This window comes from Pundamilia nyererei, unplaced genomic scaffold (assembly GCF_000239375.1).
Source record: "Pundamilia nyererei isolate P.nyererei 1_Seehausen unplaced genomic scaffold, PunNye1.0 scaffold00074, whole genome shotgun sequence".
NCBI lineage: Eukaryota > Metazoa > Chordata > Actinopteri > Cichliformes > Cichlidae > Pundamilia > Pundamilia nyererei.
This window is the reverse complement of record NW_005187475.1, coordinates 1432649-1452521: the sequence shown is the minus strand read 5'-3', so window position 1 is coordinate 1452521 and position 19873 is coordinate 1432649. Positions and strand designations below refer to the sequence as shown.

Here is a 19873-nt window from a genome sequence, read left to right as displayed (position 1 = left end):
ATTTGGGTAACCAAATGTGTTTTTGCTTTAGTAAATGAAGTCTTACTTAAAGAATCAGGTGAAACTGTTAAACTTCTGTTTTTGTTTTACAACCTTTGTGATTTTCCTTTGGGAAAAGTTACAAATTATTTGTATGTAGAAAAGACCCGTATCCTAAAAAGAATATTTACTGCAACAATTTCTATCTAAACCATAGAAATTGTCATTACTGACAGGAAAAGTGGGGCTGAAAGCAAAAACATTTATCAGTTATCAAAAGTACGCTCCATAAAGCTGTATGGATCTCTCTCAGTACAAACATTGCCCTGCTTTAGTTCATTTAATGTGTCCATGTGTTAACTTCATGCCCCTATCTCTACAGAGGAACAAAATCCATATAAGGAAGTGTACCCAGAGATGTGGGGGGAGCCTGAGGCTGCGTACACACCTCCACCTGCAAAGAAACCACGCAAAAACACGCAAGAAAAAGCAAAGATCAGAGAGGTGATCGACGAAGGGACCAGAGGTAAAAATGCAAAAAAAAAAAAATTGAAATAAATAAAAAAAAACTTTCTTTTTATTTTGTCCATTTAGCATGTAAAACGAAAACACAGATTGTTGTTTAATATTCCGCTTTCTTTTAAACCCACACTAGGCTGATAATATCATACCTTCTATTAAACTTGTATTGTTGTTATTGTTTATATGTATTTGAACTAACTTGTGTTTTGTTTTCCAGAGAGACTTATATTTGAGATCAAAAAGAAGACCAGGAATATAGAAGGTAAAAGCATCTCCAGTTGTTTAACCGTCATTCATATTTAAACCAAAGAAGGGATACTTTATTTTCTTTCTAGTATTTCTTTTGTCTTAGCTTTGGTTAACCTTGGATCCAGAAGATTCAAAGTTGAGTAATAACATGACACAAAATATTAATAAAGGATTAACAAAGATTGACACAATCCTTTAAAAATGCTTTATCTCCTTAAACCGGCATTTGGTTCGTAGTTGTCTCTCAAATTCATCTAATAAAAAAGAATAAAGGACTATTATTAAGCTTTCGCTTGTTAAGCATAAGCAGTAAAATAAATCAGTTTTACTAGATCTGTATAACCTGCCTTCAATTGGACCAGCCAACGACTGCATATCACTCCTACTTTTTCTGCTCTTTCCTGTAAAATTTAGAGTTCATTTTATTTATTAATTTTAATCACACAAACCCTATACGGCCCCAGATTGTCTTAGCATAGCAGATGTGCTGAGACCTTATTCCAGCAGTCTGTCTCGTTATCTGATTCAGGCCTTTTAACTGTCCCCACATTTTAGACAAATAGCTGATGTGTTTACTGTCTACAAAATGTCAAAGTACATATAAACAGACACTTAAACAAACTAACAAATGCTGTAGATTTAGTTTGTCTGTATTTTCTCTCTGTTTTTGTTCAGATATCTGCATCTCCTGTGGAAGCCTCAATGTCTCCCTGGAGCATCCTCTGTTTGTAGGAGCAATGTGCCAGGGCTGCAAGGTGAGAATCCCTCTTTTTATTATTTATTATTTATTATATGTTATTTTCTTAATTGCTTATCCAGCCTAAGGTCACAGAGGGGCTGTAGTCTATCCAAACTGTACAGGCGGCGTGCACTCAGATAGACAGACAACCGTTCGCACCCACATGTACAGCCAATTTAGAATCACCAATTAACCTAACAAGCATGTCTCTGGACTGTGAGCGGAGGCCAAAGCACAGGTTGGTCATGAAAGGTTAAACATGAAAGGTTTCTCAGTGTGGTCAAATCTGACTGTCCCACAGGTGGATGAAGGAGTTAGTTTGTGAAATTAGTTTGACTATATTCATACATTTTTCAGCATCACAAGTTTTCCCAATAATGCTACGTACAATTGCACTGCTGTAGCTTTTACTGCAGAGCTTTATTCAGTGGTGTTGAGCTACAGCTTTAAAGGTCTCATATATAAAACACAATGCTTTAACTCTATATAACACTTATAAAACAAACAAACTATGAATATTTGGCACTTCCAGGTGATTTTAAACTGAACTTACTACTGAGTTCAAGTAATCAGGTAGCATGTGATTGGTCAAAAGAACTCACACGATGTGAGCATAAACAGACCCCAGACAGCCCCAGAATACCCCAAATCTCAGCTGTTATGCTCAGATTCTGCATGTTCAACATGAAGGTTCCTGTGTGTACAGTTCTCCAAGGCTGCAACTAATCACTCTTATTATTATTAACTGAGTATTTTTGCCTGTCAACATGCAAAAGTGAATGAAAAAACAATCCAGACCACAAAGATATTAAGAACAATACTAAATAATACAAAGAGTCTCAAATTCTCACATTTGGGAAGCTGGAACCAGAAAATGTTTTTCCATGATAAATTTCTTCCAGCAACAAATATCTCACCCAGTATGTGTGGAAGCTGCATTTCCCCAGGGGAAAAATCCAAGCAGCTAGCTGTTTTGGAAGCAGTGACAATATTATTGGAACATCGGTTACATATTGGTAATCTGTTGTAGTTCACAGGCATGTAAAAATAAACTCAATGAACAGAAGGAGAAACAAAAAAAACTTGTGCTTTGCTCCTCGGCAGAACTCGTTCCTGGAGTGCGCCTACCAGTATGACGATGATGGCTACCAGTCCTACTGCACCATCTGCTGTGGAGGCAGGGAAGTGCTCATGTGTGGCAACAACAACTGCTGTAGGTCAGTATCAGGGGTTTGCAAACAGCAGCTTCTTTCAACACATTCAGGTCCTGCTAAGGTTTTCAATTTCACATGTACAGGAACAGTTTACACCTAAATGTCCAAACGTGATAAATCACTTTCTTTATTGGCACAAAGCTCATGTGGATTTGTTTATTTCAAAAGAGAGTACACAGTTGATTTTGGCATCTCGGCTCTAATCCTTTCACTGCAAACAGAGCAGAGATCAGACATGAAAATAATGAGCTTCAGTCCAAAGTGGTTTTTTCAAAGAACTCTCTGCAGTCCTGTAAAAAGCCAGGTACACCTCAACACCTTCAGTAGTTTGTAGGTTCACCTTAAGCAGCAACAACTTGAAGTATTTGTTTTCTGTATGACTTAATGAGATCCTCATCTCCTAGTAAAGGAATTTTGGTTCACTGTTCCTTACAATGTTATTCACGTTCACTGAAGTTTCAGCCATTCTGTTGTAGAGCTGCAAGAATGGGCAAGGATTTCAGTCTCTAGATGTGCAAAGCTGGTAGAGACATACCCTAAAAGACTGGCAGCTATAATTGCAGCAGGTTTGGGGTGTTTATGCTGATATGCTAAATTGAGTGTTGTGCATTATGGCCAGTTATCTCCACTTTGGTCTTGAATGTCCAAAGGACTTTGTTCCAGAAGTCTGTTGTTTCTTCAGATTTAATTTGTAAACCTAAGCCATGCTGCCATGTTCTTTTTAGAGAAAAGAGGCTTTTTCCCAGCAACCCTTACAAACAGGTCATACTTTTTCAGTCTTCTTCTAATTGCACTGTCAGTAGAGTTCGAGACGAAGCCTACGAGTCTCTTTTATTTTTGGAATTTCTCTGAGACTTGCACTGTTCAAAGGCTGAACTTTATTTGTTACTTGACAAAGACATGTTAGTGAGTGGGTAAATAGACAGGAGACATAATGAATTGCTGTGTGTGCGTTTAGGTGTTTTTGTGTGGAGTGCGTGGATCTCCTGGTCGGGGCTGGCTCGGCAGCGGCAGCCATCAAAGAAGACCCCTGGAACTGCTACATGTGTGGACCCCGCAACACCTACGGCCTACTGCGACGGCGGGATGACTGGCCCTGCAGACTACAGCATTTCTTTGCCAACAACCACGAGCAGGAATTTGTAAGTTTGAATGCTCTCTTCCTACAAAACAATTTCCCTTACTCGTTGGGCTTGAATTGCCTTGTTGGTTGTTAAGAGTGTCAGAGGTGATAAATTAGTAATCTTTTATTATCACATGTTGTAATTGATTTGTGTGGATTGTTAAAGAGCAAAAAAGTTTGTCCAGATCTGTTTTTAACACTGTTTTCATAATGTAGGAGAGTCCTTCTAGAAAAAAGTGGCGCCATATTTGATGAATGAAGAGAGATCCATATAGATATAATACATGCATACAGACAGTCAAACACATGGGTCTTTCACTCCTGCATACACACTCCTATACAGACATATCAGAAGAACAAAAGGCCAAAAATAATGGGTGAAAGATTAAGCAAAAGCTAACCTAGAGAACTTAGCTTTTAGTGATTGTTTAAAACAAACCAGTCATTTGGCTGACCTGATAGGCCGAGGAAGGCTGTTCTAACATTTGGTAGCTACAACCTCAAAAGCATGATTGCCTCTTTTTTTAAAATAAAAGTGTGGAACAGTTAGGAGATGCTCGTGCTTCTTGTAGCTCGCTGCAGATTCTCAAATCTGCTTTGGATCACAGACCTGTTGTAGAAGCCAGATTTATTTCTGTTTCACTTTACTGACTGGCTGCCAGACATCTGTTTCGAGAATTCCTGACACTTGGTGCTACACAGCTTCAAGTCCAAAAAATTTCCTCCAAATCAGCTCTATCCTGTCCAGATGCTGCTCTTCATATGATGTCATATCATATCACATGATACGCCATTCATATGCGATGCCTATAGTTTCTTCCAGATCTCGAGTGTCAAAGTTCCCTTTAACTGCCATCTGTCACAAGGTGGAAACACCAGGCAGGAAGCACTTTGATATCTTGCTTTTGTTCTGCGTTACCATGAAGGCTGAAGGACCAGAGAATTTATCAACTGTGAAAGTCTTAATGAAGATTAAAGACCTCCATCATAACATCTAACACGTTAATGAAGTCCTGGTTGTTTCAGAAGTAAGGGGATTCCCAGATATTTACACATGCCAGTGTGAGAAACCAAAAGCAGACATATTTTCTTACTTTCACTTTACTTTACTTGTAGATAATATGACTGTAGATATACCTTCTTATGTGCTGTGATTACAATTTGCAAGTTTAATAATTAGCCACATCACGACCGAGGATCAACAGGTAGGAAAGAATTACCACACATAACTAATGCAGCGAGTTCATCACGAGCAAGTAAAACAATAAATAAAGCAACCAAAGTTCCAGCGAACCGAATGACCCGGTGGAAGAGAGAGGCTGCGAGCTCGAGCCCACATTTATAGACGAGCAATAAATCTATTCCCATATCCAAACAACAACACGAAGAGGGCGTCTGTGATTCCCGCCAGTTAACAGATGTTTAAACATTTACAGGTGTCTCACCTCATTACCATCCGCCCAGATCATTACCAGGTAAAGCACATTAAAGCCTCCTCCAGGCTAAGGGGTAGAGGGGGTGCCTCAGAATTCCTGTCAGGATTCATTAACCTGCAGTTCAACAGCAATTTATGGATCAACGCTAGCCATCATAACCACAATACTAATGAAAAACTAATTAAGGCTGCATAAATACAGAGTCTGGAGAATAATACTCGTTTTCAAATGTTTGTAGCTCAAGTTTCATTCTTTCAGTCCCTACCAATAGCCCATTTAAAAATGCAGTTTGAGAATAGCTGTTATGAAGCATGGGGGGGCTATGACACCGAAGTGTCGCTGTGTAAGTGGTAACATCAAATTCAGATGGCTCATTAAGCTGCTTTTATATTGTATTAATAAACATCCTGCTCTTCGGTACTGTATTTCTTCTTACAGCAGCCTGTGAATATCAGACATCTTATTTAAGCTCACATTGCATGCTGTAAATCAATGGATTGTGCTAAATTTAATGTATCTGCCACTTTACATCTTATCTCTTGTCATAACCTTTATAGAACTTTGAAGTGTGAATCATTACAGTTAGCTGGAAACATAATTATCTGGAGATCAGTGTGGGTTACGCTCCAGGGCTCGTCAGCTCTCAATTATCCACGAAGGTTAATGCACATCAAAACAGATCATGTTCACCTTTACTATTGATATTCTCTCCTTCTTCTTCTTCTTGACTTTTTTCTTTAGTAAAGAGCAGATCATTATCAGGAGAAGCTCTCTGCCTTTGCGTACTGTAGAGTTTGATATCTCATTTGATCTCCTCTTCCTCTTAACCCTCTCTCAGGAGCCGGCCAAGTTGTATCCCCCAGTTGCAGCAGAGAAGAGGCAACCAATCAGAGTCCTCTCTTTATTCGATGGCATTGCCACAGGTGTGTAAGTGCTGAGCGGCAATTAACCACTATTCTCATCATCAATAAATTATTGATTAACAGGTTAATATGATCCTTTATCCTTACGACTTGTGCCATCATAATCGGGGTGTGTTGCTTTAAATAAGAAACAAAAAGAAATATAAAGATATCCTGTCACATCCTTATTCCACGCAGTTTAAGTCGCAGAAAAAAAGTTTGGTGCAGCTCACGATATTCTCAGATTAAAATCTCTTCTTCATTGAAGAGCTTGCCATTGAAAATGAAATAAAAAATAATACAGATACACATAAAACAAAAATAAAGCAAGTGAATTTAATGGTAAATGAGAAAAGTGGTTAAGTGGAAGTATAAAACAGAAATGTGAAGACAAAGTAAGATTTACTTCATCCATCCCAAAGTTGTCAAAGCAGTTAAAAATGAACACGACAAACATGAACAGCTGGTATTGGCTCAGCCTGGCGTTCTGACTGTGCGGGTTTAAGTATTTGTTATAAATGCTGTATGTTATAAATGTTGTTTCACCACATTCTGTTAGAAGCTTTGAGTATTTTGGAAGGATTTATATCTATTTTAAAAGATAAACATTTATAATAAGATTCAAGATTGTTTATTTTTCACATGCGTAGTTATATAAGTACAAGACGCAGTGAAATGTGACCTGATACGCTCCATGACTGTGCAAAGAGAGAGAACATTATATATAGTGAGTGAATATATACAAAGAGGACATTATGTGCATGCAGTAAGTGAGTGAGTTATATACATTATATAAATAAATAAAATAAATAAATCTGAGACCGTACATTGTGTGAGTGGGGTGTTAAAGTGTCTTGTGCCGTAGTGAAGCCAGAAGGATCAGGAATGATATGCGAATGTGGTAACAATGACTCCTGTGTCACTCGCTTCTCTTGAGCCTCTCTGTTTTTGCTCGGATGGCGCGGAGCCTTCTGCCTGATTGCAGAAGTCGGAACAGTTTGTTGCTGGGATGGGACGGGTCCTTCAATATCTGAGCTGCTCTGGACCAGCATCTCCTGTTGTAAATGTCCTGAAGGGAGGCGAGAGCAGCCCTGCAGCAGCGTTCTGCTGTATGGATCACTCTCTGAAGACCTTTTTGGTCCTTAACAAAGCTCTTCCCATACCAGGATGCAATGTTCTGTGTGAGGATGCTCTCCACAGCACCTATATGGAAAGTCCTGACTTGAAAGTCCTCAGTTGTAAGGCAGTAGTTATGCATTAGGTAACAAAGCAATAAATAAATAAACAACTAAAAAAGGTGCATAGTCTGCGCGGAGCAGTCAGGAAGGCGTCTGGACGTGGCCGCGCCATCTTAAAACCTAAACCCTTAAAGAGTTTTTAGCATGATGTTTGTGTGTCTGTCAGGTCTTCTGGTGCTGAAAGATTTGGGCATCCAGGTCGAAAAGTATGTTGCATCAGAAGTGTGTGAAGACTCCATCACTGTCGGCATGGTTCGACACGAGGGACGCATCATGTACGTGGGAGACGTACGCACCGTAACTCGCAAACATGTAAGAGAAATCATTATTGCTCCTCAAAACCACAACGTAACCAGAAAAATTTCCTCACATTATGTTAAAGGCAGTAAACTTTAACGTGCTGTGTTTCCACCGGCAGATCGATAAATGGGGACCATTTGACCTGGTGATAGGAGGAAGCCCCTGCAACGACCTTTCCATAGTCAACCCTGCAAGGAAAGGACTTTATGGTAGGAAGCACTCGTATAATCATTTACTTGTTGCTCGTTGTGCTAAATGAAATAAGGAGGCTGAACTTTCCCTGTCTTCCTTCAGAGGGGACCGGCCGGTTGTTTTTTGAGTTTTACCGTCTGCTGCATGAGGCGCGGCCAAAACCCGGCGACGAGAGGCCGTTCTTCTGGCTGTTTGAGAACGTGGTCGCTATGGGAGTCAGCGACAAACGGGACATCTCCCGCTTTCTAGAGGTACGGCAAACAAACCCACAGCAGTTATTCTGTAAGTGAAATTTTAAAAAAGCCCCCCAACTACATCCCCACAGGACATTCTCAGTTGTGGTACAGAAGGTTGTTAGGATCCATTTATCCATCCATCCATTAGTTAGGTCAAAAGTAAGTCTTCAGGGCCGTGGTGCAGTATGACATAACATTCATATTCCTCTTCAGTGCAACCCAGTGATGATCGACGCCAAGGAGGTTTCTGCTGCCCACCGCGCTCGCTATTTCTGGGGAAACCTGCCCGGCATGTCCAGGTGATACAAACACACAAACACCACAGGTTTGTTCACTTTATTTCAGTAAGGAGAGATCATTTGGAAGAACTGAACATGATTTATTGAGATACAGAATTCAATACAGTTGTCTGGCGATTAGTCTCCGATGACCCATCGTAGCAGAACAAAATCTCAGTAGTAGCAGGAATTAGAGGACAGGACCCCCCAGAGTCTAGACACTGGTGGTGGTGAAGATGGAGGCTTGCACGGAGCTTTGAGTCACCAGGATGAGGCGGAGATGGGGAGGAGGTGGGTTGCACTAATGTGCATCTGAGAGGCAAAAAGACAGAAGTGTAGTGTGAAGGGTGATTGACTTGGAGAAGGTGTACAAGAAGATGATTGGATTAGAGCAATGATGTCAGTATTGAGTTTGAAAGCATAAGAAAACGAAAGCAATTAAAGAACAGACAGCAGCTGGACACCTGGGAAAGTCAGCTGCAGGGTGATTACGAGTTTTCCTTACTGAATTGAAAATGCAACTCTTCTTTAGGTTGTGCTTTTCTAAATACTGCAGGCCACTGACACCGATGGCAAACGACAAGCTGGACCTACAGGAGTGCCTGGAGCATGGCCGCACAGCCAAGGTATCCACTTGTGTGTATGTGTGTGTGTTTGTGTGAGAGAGTGTGTATTTGTGTGTCTGAATCACAGAAAGCTGCTGTTGAAAATGAGAGTAGGCTGTAGGATTAAAAGGGATGCGTGTGTTGGTTTGTTTGTTTGTGTCTGTCTGTGCGTGTTTGGTTCTGGATGCTAATTCCAGTTTGAGAAGTTGCGTACGATAACGACACGCTCCAACTCTGTGAAGCAGGGGAAAGACGAGCATTTCCCCGTCTACATGGACAACAAGGAGGACATACTGTGGTGCACCGAGATGGAAAGGTACAGGAGCCGCGTGTTTGTGTGTGTGTGTGTGGTTTTTTATTACCTCTTAACATCCAGCAGGTGACTGCAGACCTCTAAGGGTAACGGTTAGATTTCATTTTGACCATATGGGTCTTCTGTATTTACATTTAGGCTTACCTTAAAAAATGAAAAATCCATATATACATACCTGTACAGGTGGATGTTAAGAGGTTAATTGTTTTAAGCATGTTCTTGCATGAAAGTGAACTTGTTTGAATTATTAAAAGAAGCTATATCCTGTCAAATGGTCACATGGTGACATAGTAGGGTTGAGATTGTAATTCAAGCATGTTAGACCTGAGATCATGTACGTGTCTCGCCTCACCCTCAAACGGTCGCATCAAATGGCCGGCCCTCCCTGATCTTAGTTCTGCTGGAGGTTTCTTCCTGTTAAAAGGGAGTTTTTCCTTCCCACTGTTGCCAAGTGCTTGCTTATAGGAAGTCATTTGATTGGTGGGGTTTTCTTTCTCTTATTGTAGCATCTTTGTCTTACAATACAAAGCTCAATATGAGATTAATTGGGCTAAAAACTTGTGCCACGTGTTTAACTAACAAGATTTCCCATTTCATGAAATGAAATTGTGTCTCTGCTTTACTATTTGGTAATGAGGGACTAATATTTGAGAATTTCAATATATGTAAATTGTAAAATGAGAAGTGGGGTTCATATAAAAAGAGGGGTGATTACTAAATGAGACACAGGTGGAAGCAGTCAAATTCAAGGTAAATGAATAATTTGACCGTGTTTCAATGGAGGGAAAGAAACAAAAGCAGGAAGTAAAACATTAAAACAAAAAATAATCAAAGCAAATGAAAAGCAAACATTTAAGACACATAAACACTCACATACACATACTGTAAAGGACTACTTCCTGAGATCCCTTTTAGACCACTGGCTGACCTTCGTCAAGACCACAACCATCATCCCTCTTCCCAAGAAAAGCCAAACCACCTGCCAAAATGACTATAGACCAGTTGCAATCCAATCATTGCAAAGTGCTTCAAGAGAGTGGTGCTGGCCTACATTCAGAGCAACATCACAGACACTCTGGATCCCCTGCAGTATGCCTACTGGCCCAATAGGTCCACATCAGACGCCATCGCTGCTGCCATTCACTATTTCCTCTCCCATCTGGGAAACAAATACTCATACATCAGGGTACTTTTTGTTGATTACAGCTCCTCCTTCAATACAGTCCCACACAAACTCACTCACAAGCTGGCAACACTCGGCCTGCGCCCCACCCTATATGACTAGCTACTGGACGTTTTGACTGGTAGGGCCCAGTCCGACGACACTGCAGTGATCGGTCGCATCACTGGAGGGGATGAAGCGGCTTACAGGAGAGAGGTGGCCGGTCTGGTGTCATGGTGTGAGGACAACAACCTCACCCTCAACACTGAAAAGACAAAATAGATGATAGTAGACACGAGGAAGAAGAGGAGGCATCACCAGCCGCAGTTTATCCGGGGCCTTGAAGTGGAGAGGGTGAGCAGCTTTAGATACCTGGGCGTCTACATCTCTGAGGACCTCACCTGGACACTGAACACCACACAGGTGGTCAAGAAGGCTCAGCAGCAGCTGTATTTCCTGAGGAGGCTGAGGAAATTTGGTATGTCGGCCAAGATCCTCAGCAAGTTCTACAGCTGCATTGTGGAGAGCACGCTGACCAGCTGCATCACTGCAGCAAACGCCTGCAGAGAGTAATAACAGCTGCTGAGAAGATCATCAGGACTCTGCTGCCCTCTTTGCAGAGCATCTACCATCACAGAGTCCAGAGGAGAGCTGCCTCCATCCTCAAAGACCCCACACACCCCCATCATGGACTGTTCACCTTCTGCCCTCGGGACGAAGGTTTAGAAGTGTGAAATCCAGAACATCCCGACTCAACAACTCCTTCTTCCCCACTGCTGTCAGACTCTTGAACAGCTGAACTATTTTAACAGTAATAATTTTGCACATCAGGTCATCTTACATATTAAACCAGCATTAAGCTCAAAGCTCTTTTGCACACCAATCTATTTAACACTTCAGTTTTTGTCTCCATTTATTTATTTATACTATTTGCATTTTATCTGTTCCAATTTTATTTGCACATATTAACCAGCATCTGTGTGTGGACAGCAGAGAAAGAATTTCATTGCACAGAGAAATGCTTTTCTTTGTCCTCATGACAATACACTTTTTGAATCTTTGAAAGACAAAAACTAACAAATATAACAAATTCAAATGAAAAAAAGAATCTTCTTTTAAGTTTAGGATCCTAAGTGATTTGAAATATTTCTTGGCTTTGCTTCACAGACCTTTTTCTATTTAAAGTCTGAAGTAATGATCTGTGTGGTCTGTTTCAGGGTGTTTGGTTTCCCCGTCCACTACACCGACGTGTCCAACATGAGTCGTCTGGCCAGACAAAGGCTTCTGGGGCGTTCGTGGAGCGTCCCTGTCATCAGGCACCTTTTTGCTCCTCTGAAGGAGTATTTTGCCTGCAACTAGTCACACACACCAACTCCCTCCCACGTACAGACACACACATATAAACAGAAACAGACACTGATAACCATACACAGTGTACAGTCAGTACATGAAGGTTGGCTGACGCAAAATGAAACAGATGACCGGACATAGACACACAAACACTCACATACACACTCTGTAAAGGACTGCTTCCTGAGATCCCTTGTAGACCACTGGCTGACCTTAGTCCCCTGGTGCTACCGTGCTACCACACACACATACACACACACACACACACAGGTACAGTTTTCTGTCATACACAAACTTCCTGTCCGACCTTGAAACTGATGTCTTCTGGCTTTACTGTGTCGTATCAGCTGGAGTTCAAACCTCCAGGGGGCGCCAAACTAACACAGATGCCCTGCCTTTTTTCTGTCTTTAAGATCTCTATGAATACGTACAAACAGACCAATGAGTCCCGCAACACTTTACTGTATTCATGTGTTGTGAAAACAGAAAGAGACACAAACACACGTAACATTCGTGGTGCTGGTCAGGCAGTGATACAATCGAAATGGTGCCACTTTAATACAACACTTTTACAGATTTTGGTGCTCTTGGAGACTGAATGGTCTCTGCTTGTTTCAGTCGCTGCAGTTTTGAGTTCAAATAGACGAGCAGGTGGAGGCAACAGCAGGCAAAACAGGTAGCTGTGAGGTTTAAGGATTGAATGAGGGTGCAGGAGAGTGTCCAAAAGGAAGATAACGCAGCTTAGATTTCTTGATGCATGCTCCAGGTAAGGAAATCCCAAAAAGTTGATTCTGGACATAGCGCTTTCAATGGGAGGAACGTTTCGCTCGAGTGAACAGCGGAAGTGGAAGAACATTGTACCACAAAGGCTTCAGTAAAGCTGGGAAGACACCTAAAGGAAGCTCCAGGCAATCCTGGAAGGAAGGACAACTGCTACCTAAGCAAAAATGTTTGTTGATCTTTTTTTTTCAGGAGTAATAGAACAGCTGAGACGTATTTTCTGTAAACACCACGTCTCGGTAGCTTTCAAACCCTAAAACACCCAGCGCCAAAAATTGCTCCCCCCAAAGGATCAGGTCCCCCAGCACAAACAGAGTAATATAGTTCACCCTGTTAAGTGCCAGAAGGATTGCCATGATTCCAACATTGGGGAAATCAAACAACCTCTGGCTAAGCGGATGGCATCTCTGAATTGAGGAGGACGCCTAAGAGTTCATCTTTTCACTTTCATGCTGTGATTGCAGTCATTCCCCAACTCTCTGTGAATGGTATGGCAATTTGCATGTTTATGATCATGAAACTGACCTCACAGTCCATTGTTACTCACTGGTGCTAGTTTTAGTCATTATGCAAAGGTACTGTTTATAAGGTTGGGGAAACCTGCAGTCAGGTGAGACTGAGGAAGTCACTGAAAATGCTACGTCCAGATGAACAGAATCAACTTTTTGGGACCAGCTCAGATTAATATATAGATCGTTTTTCTTAGTGTGACTACAGCTTAATAAGACTATAACCTTTAAATGTTTCTTAAAGGAGGAGGATGCTCTTGTGCTACAAATAATCCTTGCAGGTGAATTTATACCTCAGTGCAAAGAAAAGAAAGAAAAAGAGATCCACTTTTATCTAAAGCAATATGAAATAATAAAATAAAACAGAATTTTATTGGGATGCAGCTGTGGTTTGAGGAGTTTATTTTACTTGTTAATGTTTGATTTTTGTATTTTTCAGTAGTTTCTTGTGTCTCCAGGGTGGACTTACTATTATCACTTTAGTTTCAGTGTTAGTTTTACTTCTCCTTATTATGAAATGTATGGTAGTTTTTTTTATCATGATGGAATAATACAATACAACAAAACAAACACAGAGATGGAGACATCCTGGTGTCCTCAACCTGGTTGACAAATTGACTAAAGCCGAAGACAGTTGCTGTATAGTTTAATATTTTATATAGTTTTGTAAGTGTTTTGGTTAGTTTTCGTTTTATTTCAGTGAACTAATTTGTGGTTTAGTTTCAGTTAACTTTAACAGCCTTATTGTAAGATCAAAATGCTGACATATATAAAAGCAAAAAACCTTCTGAATGTAAACAAAAGTTATGAAATTTAAAACTAGTACAGTAGAAACATCCTTGCTGCTGTCTGCATCCTCAGTGTTTAGAGTGCCCTCTAGTGGGAGACAACCATACTTCATACTGCAAATGTACTCTATACACCGTATATAAAACACAAGCTACTTCTACTTTCCTCACAACAAGCAAACCATCTCTTTTTTTTTTTTTTTTTTTTTTTGTAAGAAAAAAAATAAGCAAACCATCTCTGTACTGTACTGATTACTTCCTGGTGGTTTTCAGACACTAGGTTCACGAATGCTTTTAATAATGAAAATATTTCCTCGTGTTTCACTTACGCTGGGATGACAACTGTTAAATGACTTTGGTGCTCATTTTCAATGTAATATTACTCTGATGTCACTCAGCTGATGATCATCAGGAACAAGTAGATGTCATCATATTATACCAAAGTTTGCCTCGTTAACATTATTGAAGGCAGAAGACGACGTTCATTGGATGTTAGGTTGATAGATTTGAAGTTAAATTCAAGTAATCTCAAATTTAACTTGATTATCTTTTGACTTCCTCTATTTCTTCAAGGTATTGTTTAGGGCTAATGGGAAATTTCTGTAAAATGTTATGCTAACAACTCTCCAGCATCATAAATTCCAAACATTAAGTAATGTGCAAAATAATTTAGTGTTTGAGTGGATTTGAGATCATGAAATGCAAATATATTTATTGTTTAGGACTTGGCATAGTGTCCTCCAAATGTGTACTAACTGCACTAACTCCAATGCTTTTGTTGTCTGTTTTTGAACTGGCATTTGAACATAAGATCCAAATACTGCCAAGATACCAAAGTAGAAACTGGATTTAGCTTTTGTTTCATTCTATTCATATTTTATTTTTTATATGTACAGTGAACTCAAATGTATACTAACAGTATTCCGAGTTTCATATGAAAATCTCACCTCAAAATAGAAGTGAACAGTTTTAATCAAACTTTTTTTTCTTTAAATTGACATCAACTTAGCAGAAGAAGGTCTAGATCAGCTGATTTTGGCAATTCCTTAAATATGTTAGAGAGAAATCAGCCGTTGGTGAAGTAGGACCATGTAATACCACTTTGTACCACAAGATAGCACATCAGGTTTATGTATTATTACTTAGGCTGGCAGTCTGGCAAATGAAAGGAGTAAATGAATGAAAGGCCTCTTGAGGAATAAAAGCAAATATCAGAGGGTAAAACCATATCAACAGAGCCACATGGAAAACACTGCCCCCTGATGGTGAAGGATTTAGTTAAAAGCTGCAAACAGCTGCAAAAAGCACCTTTAAAGAGAAAGCCCCTCGAGGCATTTATTTGGACAGTTTTGAAATACTATCTAAATTAGCTTTAATTTCAAAGGTCACTGGGACATAAGAAACAGAAATAAGAAAAAGAAAGAAGGTATTTTTCCCCTGGAAGTTAAACTTCTATCAACATAGCAAAATTCCCAGGATCTCAGTTCAGGGTGTCTGTGTCTCTGTTTATGTGCTTTCAATCTCCAACTCCAACCATAGGGAATATAAAGGACAGGATTTTATCCATCAACTTAAAATAACCAGTAGTCTTTTCTTGCATTGCCCCCTGCTGGTCATTCAAAAAAAAATCCAGGTTTAAGGCACTTCTGTTTTTTACAGAATGAGGTTAAACTCATTCTGCAGGATTATTTCTGCCTGCAGAGCACCATCGCCTCCGAGAAGCATTAACCTAAAACATTGGTGGTTAGAAGTAGAAGACATTCAGCATCCTCTTCTCAGCAGTATTTTACGCTCCCTCCTCTTACAATGCAGCTTCTTTCTGTGCCTCAGCTCCACTGTCAGTTAAGTGACTAGTCTGCCATCCCCTTGGCACTCGTTCTCCCCCTGTGCTTCACAGGGATCCAAAACGTCCTACAGTCACCGTTCTGCGTCGGCTGAAAGCAGAGGCCGACTTTACTCTGTGGACAATATGCTGGCTTTCTACTTCCTGTGACTGAAACAGATAGCCCTGTATAAATAAAAAGAAGCTTCCTTATGTAACACAGGTTCAGCTGTGTGAGCCTTCTTGGGTGTTTCATCTGCCTTTCACCCAATGCATGCTGGGATGAACTCAGCTGCTCTGTGAAGAGGAAATGTCATCCAGTGTAGTGGCTGTATTTATTACACACACACACACACACACACACACATGAGAAACAAGTTCATATGTATGTTTTATTTAGACAGGGCTGCCTTTAGAGAAAACACTTCAGTCTGGTGCTTTTGGTCCTCGGACGACCATCTTTTCCAGGAAGCCTTCCGATCCTCAGACCTTCCTCAGATACCAGCTAACAACTGGACACATGCAGTCTATGCCGTCTCACACACACAAACACACACACAGACCTTCACACAAACATGCACAACCTCTCATAGCCACAGTAAGCCAGCAGGTTCAAAGATTTTGTTCCATCGTGTTTACTCTCCGTTTCTACAACCAACCTTCAGGTGCTTTTTAAACTCTGCTCTTTTTTACAGTGCTCTTCCTGCAGGTCTCACACACACTCACACTCTCATTTGCTGGAAACAACCTTCACGCTTCTCCTTTCGCTACAGAACACCCAACACCGCTACACTCACACATGCATACACACTGTGTTCTTGCCGGCCGCCTGTCCGCCATCAGGCTTTCCGCAGCGCTGCTGGCTGTGACATCATCATGGCCCACGACGCTTGGTGCTCCCAAATCCTGCCCACCCTTACCCTAATCTCTCCCTCACTCCAATAACCCCACCTCGCCCTGCCCTGCCCCTCCCCAGGTGCTGCATGTCAGTCAGTCAGTGTAATCTCCGATTCCATGTTAGATTAGGGAGTAACGATAATAATAATATGGTAATAATAATTACAGTAATAATCTGTTATTGTGTGTGTGTACTGTTCCAGGTTGGTGCTCAGTTCAGTTCAGTCTCAGCCTAGAGTGGAGAGAGAGAGGCTAGAGAAAGCATATATTACAGTTAGTATAGTGACTTGTTCTATTTTAAATCGTTGAAGCTATGAGCCGCGCGATGCTCTCAAACAGAGACGGGTTGAGTTAAAGCTGTCTGTAAAAGCTGAATTTCCACTGGCACAAGGCGGTTCCCAGTCTGGAGGTCCTGAGACTTAAGAAACGTATTAATAAAATACATGAGCTTCACAGAATTTTATCATTTCAGATTTATTTAAGGCCGTGTGCAGATCTGATCCATGCCAAAACATTTAAATCAAATTTAATAACTTAGTTCCTAAAGTTTTGGTCAACCGGAAATCTGAGCTTCTTCAGAAGCTGTTAAACAGTTAAATAACTTCACAACTTTTAGATGGGGATATTTATATCTAGATGTATATACACGCCAAAGTAGCCATAATATTAAAGTACCTGCCTAATATTGTATAGGCCCCCCTCAATCTGGGAAGTTTAGAGGCCACATCCAAACATCAGGCTTGTTGTTGCGTTCCTCGAGCCATATTTGTGGTGTGCTGAGGGAGACCACTGCCATTGGGGAGTGCCCTTGCCATAAAATGTGTGAGCTTGACATGTAAGCCATTGCTTGGTGGGCGTTTTGTGACAAAGTGACACCTGACTGTACGCCAGGATCCAAATTTCTCAGCAGAGCATCGCATTAAAAGCGTGATCACTCACTGCAGCTGCCAGCGGTTTAAGTCTTGGGGCTCACCGGCGTTTGTTATATTTGCTCTGGAGGCTGCTGGTTCAGCACAGGCATGACGATTTTCAGCCTGTTTACAGTTTCCAGCTGTTTATTTTCCTTTTCTCCAACACGTCTCTGTGTGAGAGCTCCATGGGGGGGGAAAAGTGTGAGGAAAGGAGCTGACGTTTTTAAGTGATGGATGATACGGTGATGATGTTTCTGTTCGCCTATCGACAGCTTTTAGGCTGAGTGATGCGCTGTTTTAAACACTGATACACTTTCAAACACACACATACATACACAGACAAACACACACTGCTATGACACAGAGCAACCGACGCTCACACGCAGAGATACATGCACAACACCTACAAATACAATGCTGTGGCGCATGCAGACACTCATCTCATGGACTAAATGTAAGATGAGCTTTTAGGAAAAGGAGGACCTGTTGGTGTTTCAAAAGGTGCTAAAATTTTATCTGAAAACAAGAAAAATTTATTGTTAGGAGTATAAATCAAGTTTGTCTTTACATTTACTGTATTTATGTTTGCGGTAGTGAAGAAAGGCACTATTATTATTTTACTCTTGTATGAATATGAACTAATTAAAAAGGCATTTTAACTTTGTACTTGAACAGTGTAAGAAATGAACCGTGAATAAACAAGAACTGTTTATTGTGACTATCTGCTTAGTGTGTCTACCTATGTGGCATTTGGGGGTGCTATGTCTTAAAAATCTAGATGTACAACTACAGAATATGTTCTGGATTTTCATGGCCAAAACTGCCCTGTAATTATAAAATATAAAGTTTTCATTAATTCACAGAAAATGTGCTTTGTTCTGTGAAACCACACAAAAAACAAACAAACATACATTTCTTTAGCAGATAATGAACAAACAGGAACTTTCTGTTGTTTATCTTGTTTACTTTGGTGTAGTATAAATGACAATTACATTTTCCAAAGCTGTCCAGTGGGCTCGATTGCTCGGCTGATTCTGGTCACCGGGGCCTACGTTTGACACCCCTGGTCTAGCAGCTTATTTTACTTCTCTGATGTCAGTTTTCCACATCGAATCAAACCAAAACTGCTGACCACATTTTTCTCATCACATGTTGGAGAGGAAACCCTCAAGAATGAGTCTGCAAATTAATCACACTGGTCCACAGCCAAAAGGTTTGTGAAATTATAAAATATTTTCCCAGTTTTGGGTCTGAAAGTGAAGAATCTGCAAGTACTCCAGCTCCTCCAGAATGATAAACATAACCTACAACAAAGTAGCTTAAAGAGAAAAGCTCAAAACAAATTAGACCAACAAAAGATAAAAGGGAAAGTAACTCAGTTGAATCTAAAAAGTGAGGTAAAATAAAATCTGATAGAATACTATATGTAAAGCATATAAAAATCTATGTAAAAATAGAAATGGCTCTCTAGTTTCAATAAAGTGAACGATTACTTCAAATGTTATGAACAGATTAGTGGGAAATCTATTGATCTGGATCCATTTACTATTTTTCTTCACATCTATCTGCACAACTAACGCTGGCTATTATTTACAGTTTTGTTATAATGACAACAACCAAAAAATGCCCATAAATAAATAACAGCAAAGAGCTTAATGAAATATAAAGAACACACATTATTGACTGGAAAGGTCTCGTGAACCACAAGTATTTTTGTTCTGTGTTGGGGTTTGTTTGTTTTTTGTTTGTTTTTGTTTGTTTTTGTTTGTTTGTTTGTTTGTTTGTTTGTTTTGGGGGGGGGGTTCTCCCAAACTAGAGCCCCAATAATCATTAAAGTACAGATATCACTTACATGAATACTATGAGGTATTAAAGTTCACTATTAATTATCACATGAGCCAATTTGGACATAATTTTGTGCTTTGGAAAGACTTGTGAATGCCTGACCTGTGAATCAGCTGGGGTTTTTTTTCCTGCAGGTTGATATTGCAGGTGTATTCAGTATATATGTGCAGGTCACAGGCTTGTGGTTCGACTGCTGTTAATTAATTCTTCTGAGTTCCCACCACAGCGGCTGCAGCCAGCCAAGCTGCCAAAGAGGGCATCCCTGTCTCCACACTGTGGCACTTCAGCTCCATATTGTTGCATTCAAGTGCTCAAAGTAACCTCTCAACGCTGTAACTGCCCCGTTCGAGTGCACTGGGTCAAAAGCAACAATCACACAAAAAGCCCGTGTGGGCCAGCGTTTATCTTTTCAGAGATCATGTCTAAAGATTAAGCAGCAGAAGATAAATAAATCAAAGGTAAAATGTATTTCTGCCATTATTT

General features: G+C 40.4%; 1 protein-coding gene across 8 annotated transcripts in view; it reads left to right on the top strand.

Annotated features, from left to right (window-relative positions):
• The window catches only part of LOC102210540 (DNA (cytosine-5)-methyltransferase 3A-like), a 94568-nt gene extending 81328 nt beyond the window's left edge, over window positions 1-13240 (top strand). For 4 of the 8 annotated variants that reach the window (XM_013911916.1, XM_013911910.1, XM_013911911.1 and 1 more), the window contains 13 exons: window positions 362-505; window positions 719-763; window positions 1426-1505; window positions 2594-2706; window positions 3662-3845; window positions 6101-6185; window positions 7569-7714; window positions 7821-7911; window positions 7997-8145; window positions 8344-8429; window positions 8941-9034; window positions 9211-9329; window positions 11706-13240. In XM_013911916.1, coding sequence (XP_013767370.1) covers window positions 362-505; window positions 719-763; window positions 1426-1505; window positions 2594-2706; window positions 3662-3845; window positions 6101-6185; window positions 7569-7714; window positions 7821-7911; window positions 7997-8145; window positions 8344-8429; window positions 8941-9034; window positions 9211-9329; window positions 11706-11847 — 1478 coding nt within the window. In that variant the 3' untranslated portion in view covers window positions 11848-13240. The remainder of the gene's footprint in view (window positions 1-361; window positions 506-718; window positions 764-1425; window positions 1506-2593; window positions 2707-3661; window positions 3846-6100; window positions 6186-7568; window positions 7715-7820; window positions 7912-7996; window positions 8146-8343; window positions 8430-8940; window positions 9035-9210; window positions 9330-11705) is intronic. The other 4 variants (XM_005737242.2, XM_013911912.1, XM_013911914.1 and 1 more) reach the window with 4 other exon arrangements.
• Window positions 13241-19873: the final 6633 nt, after the last annotated feature.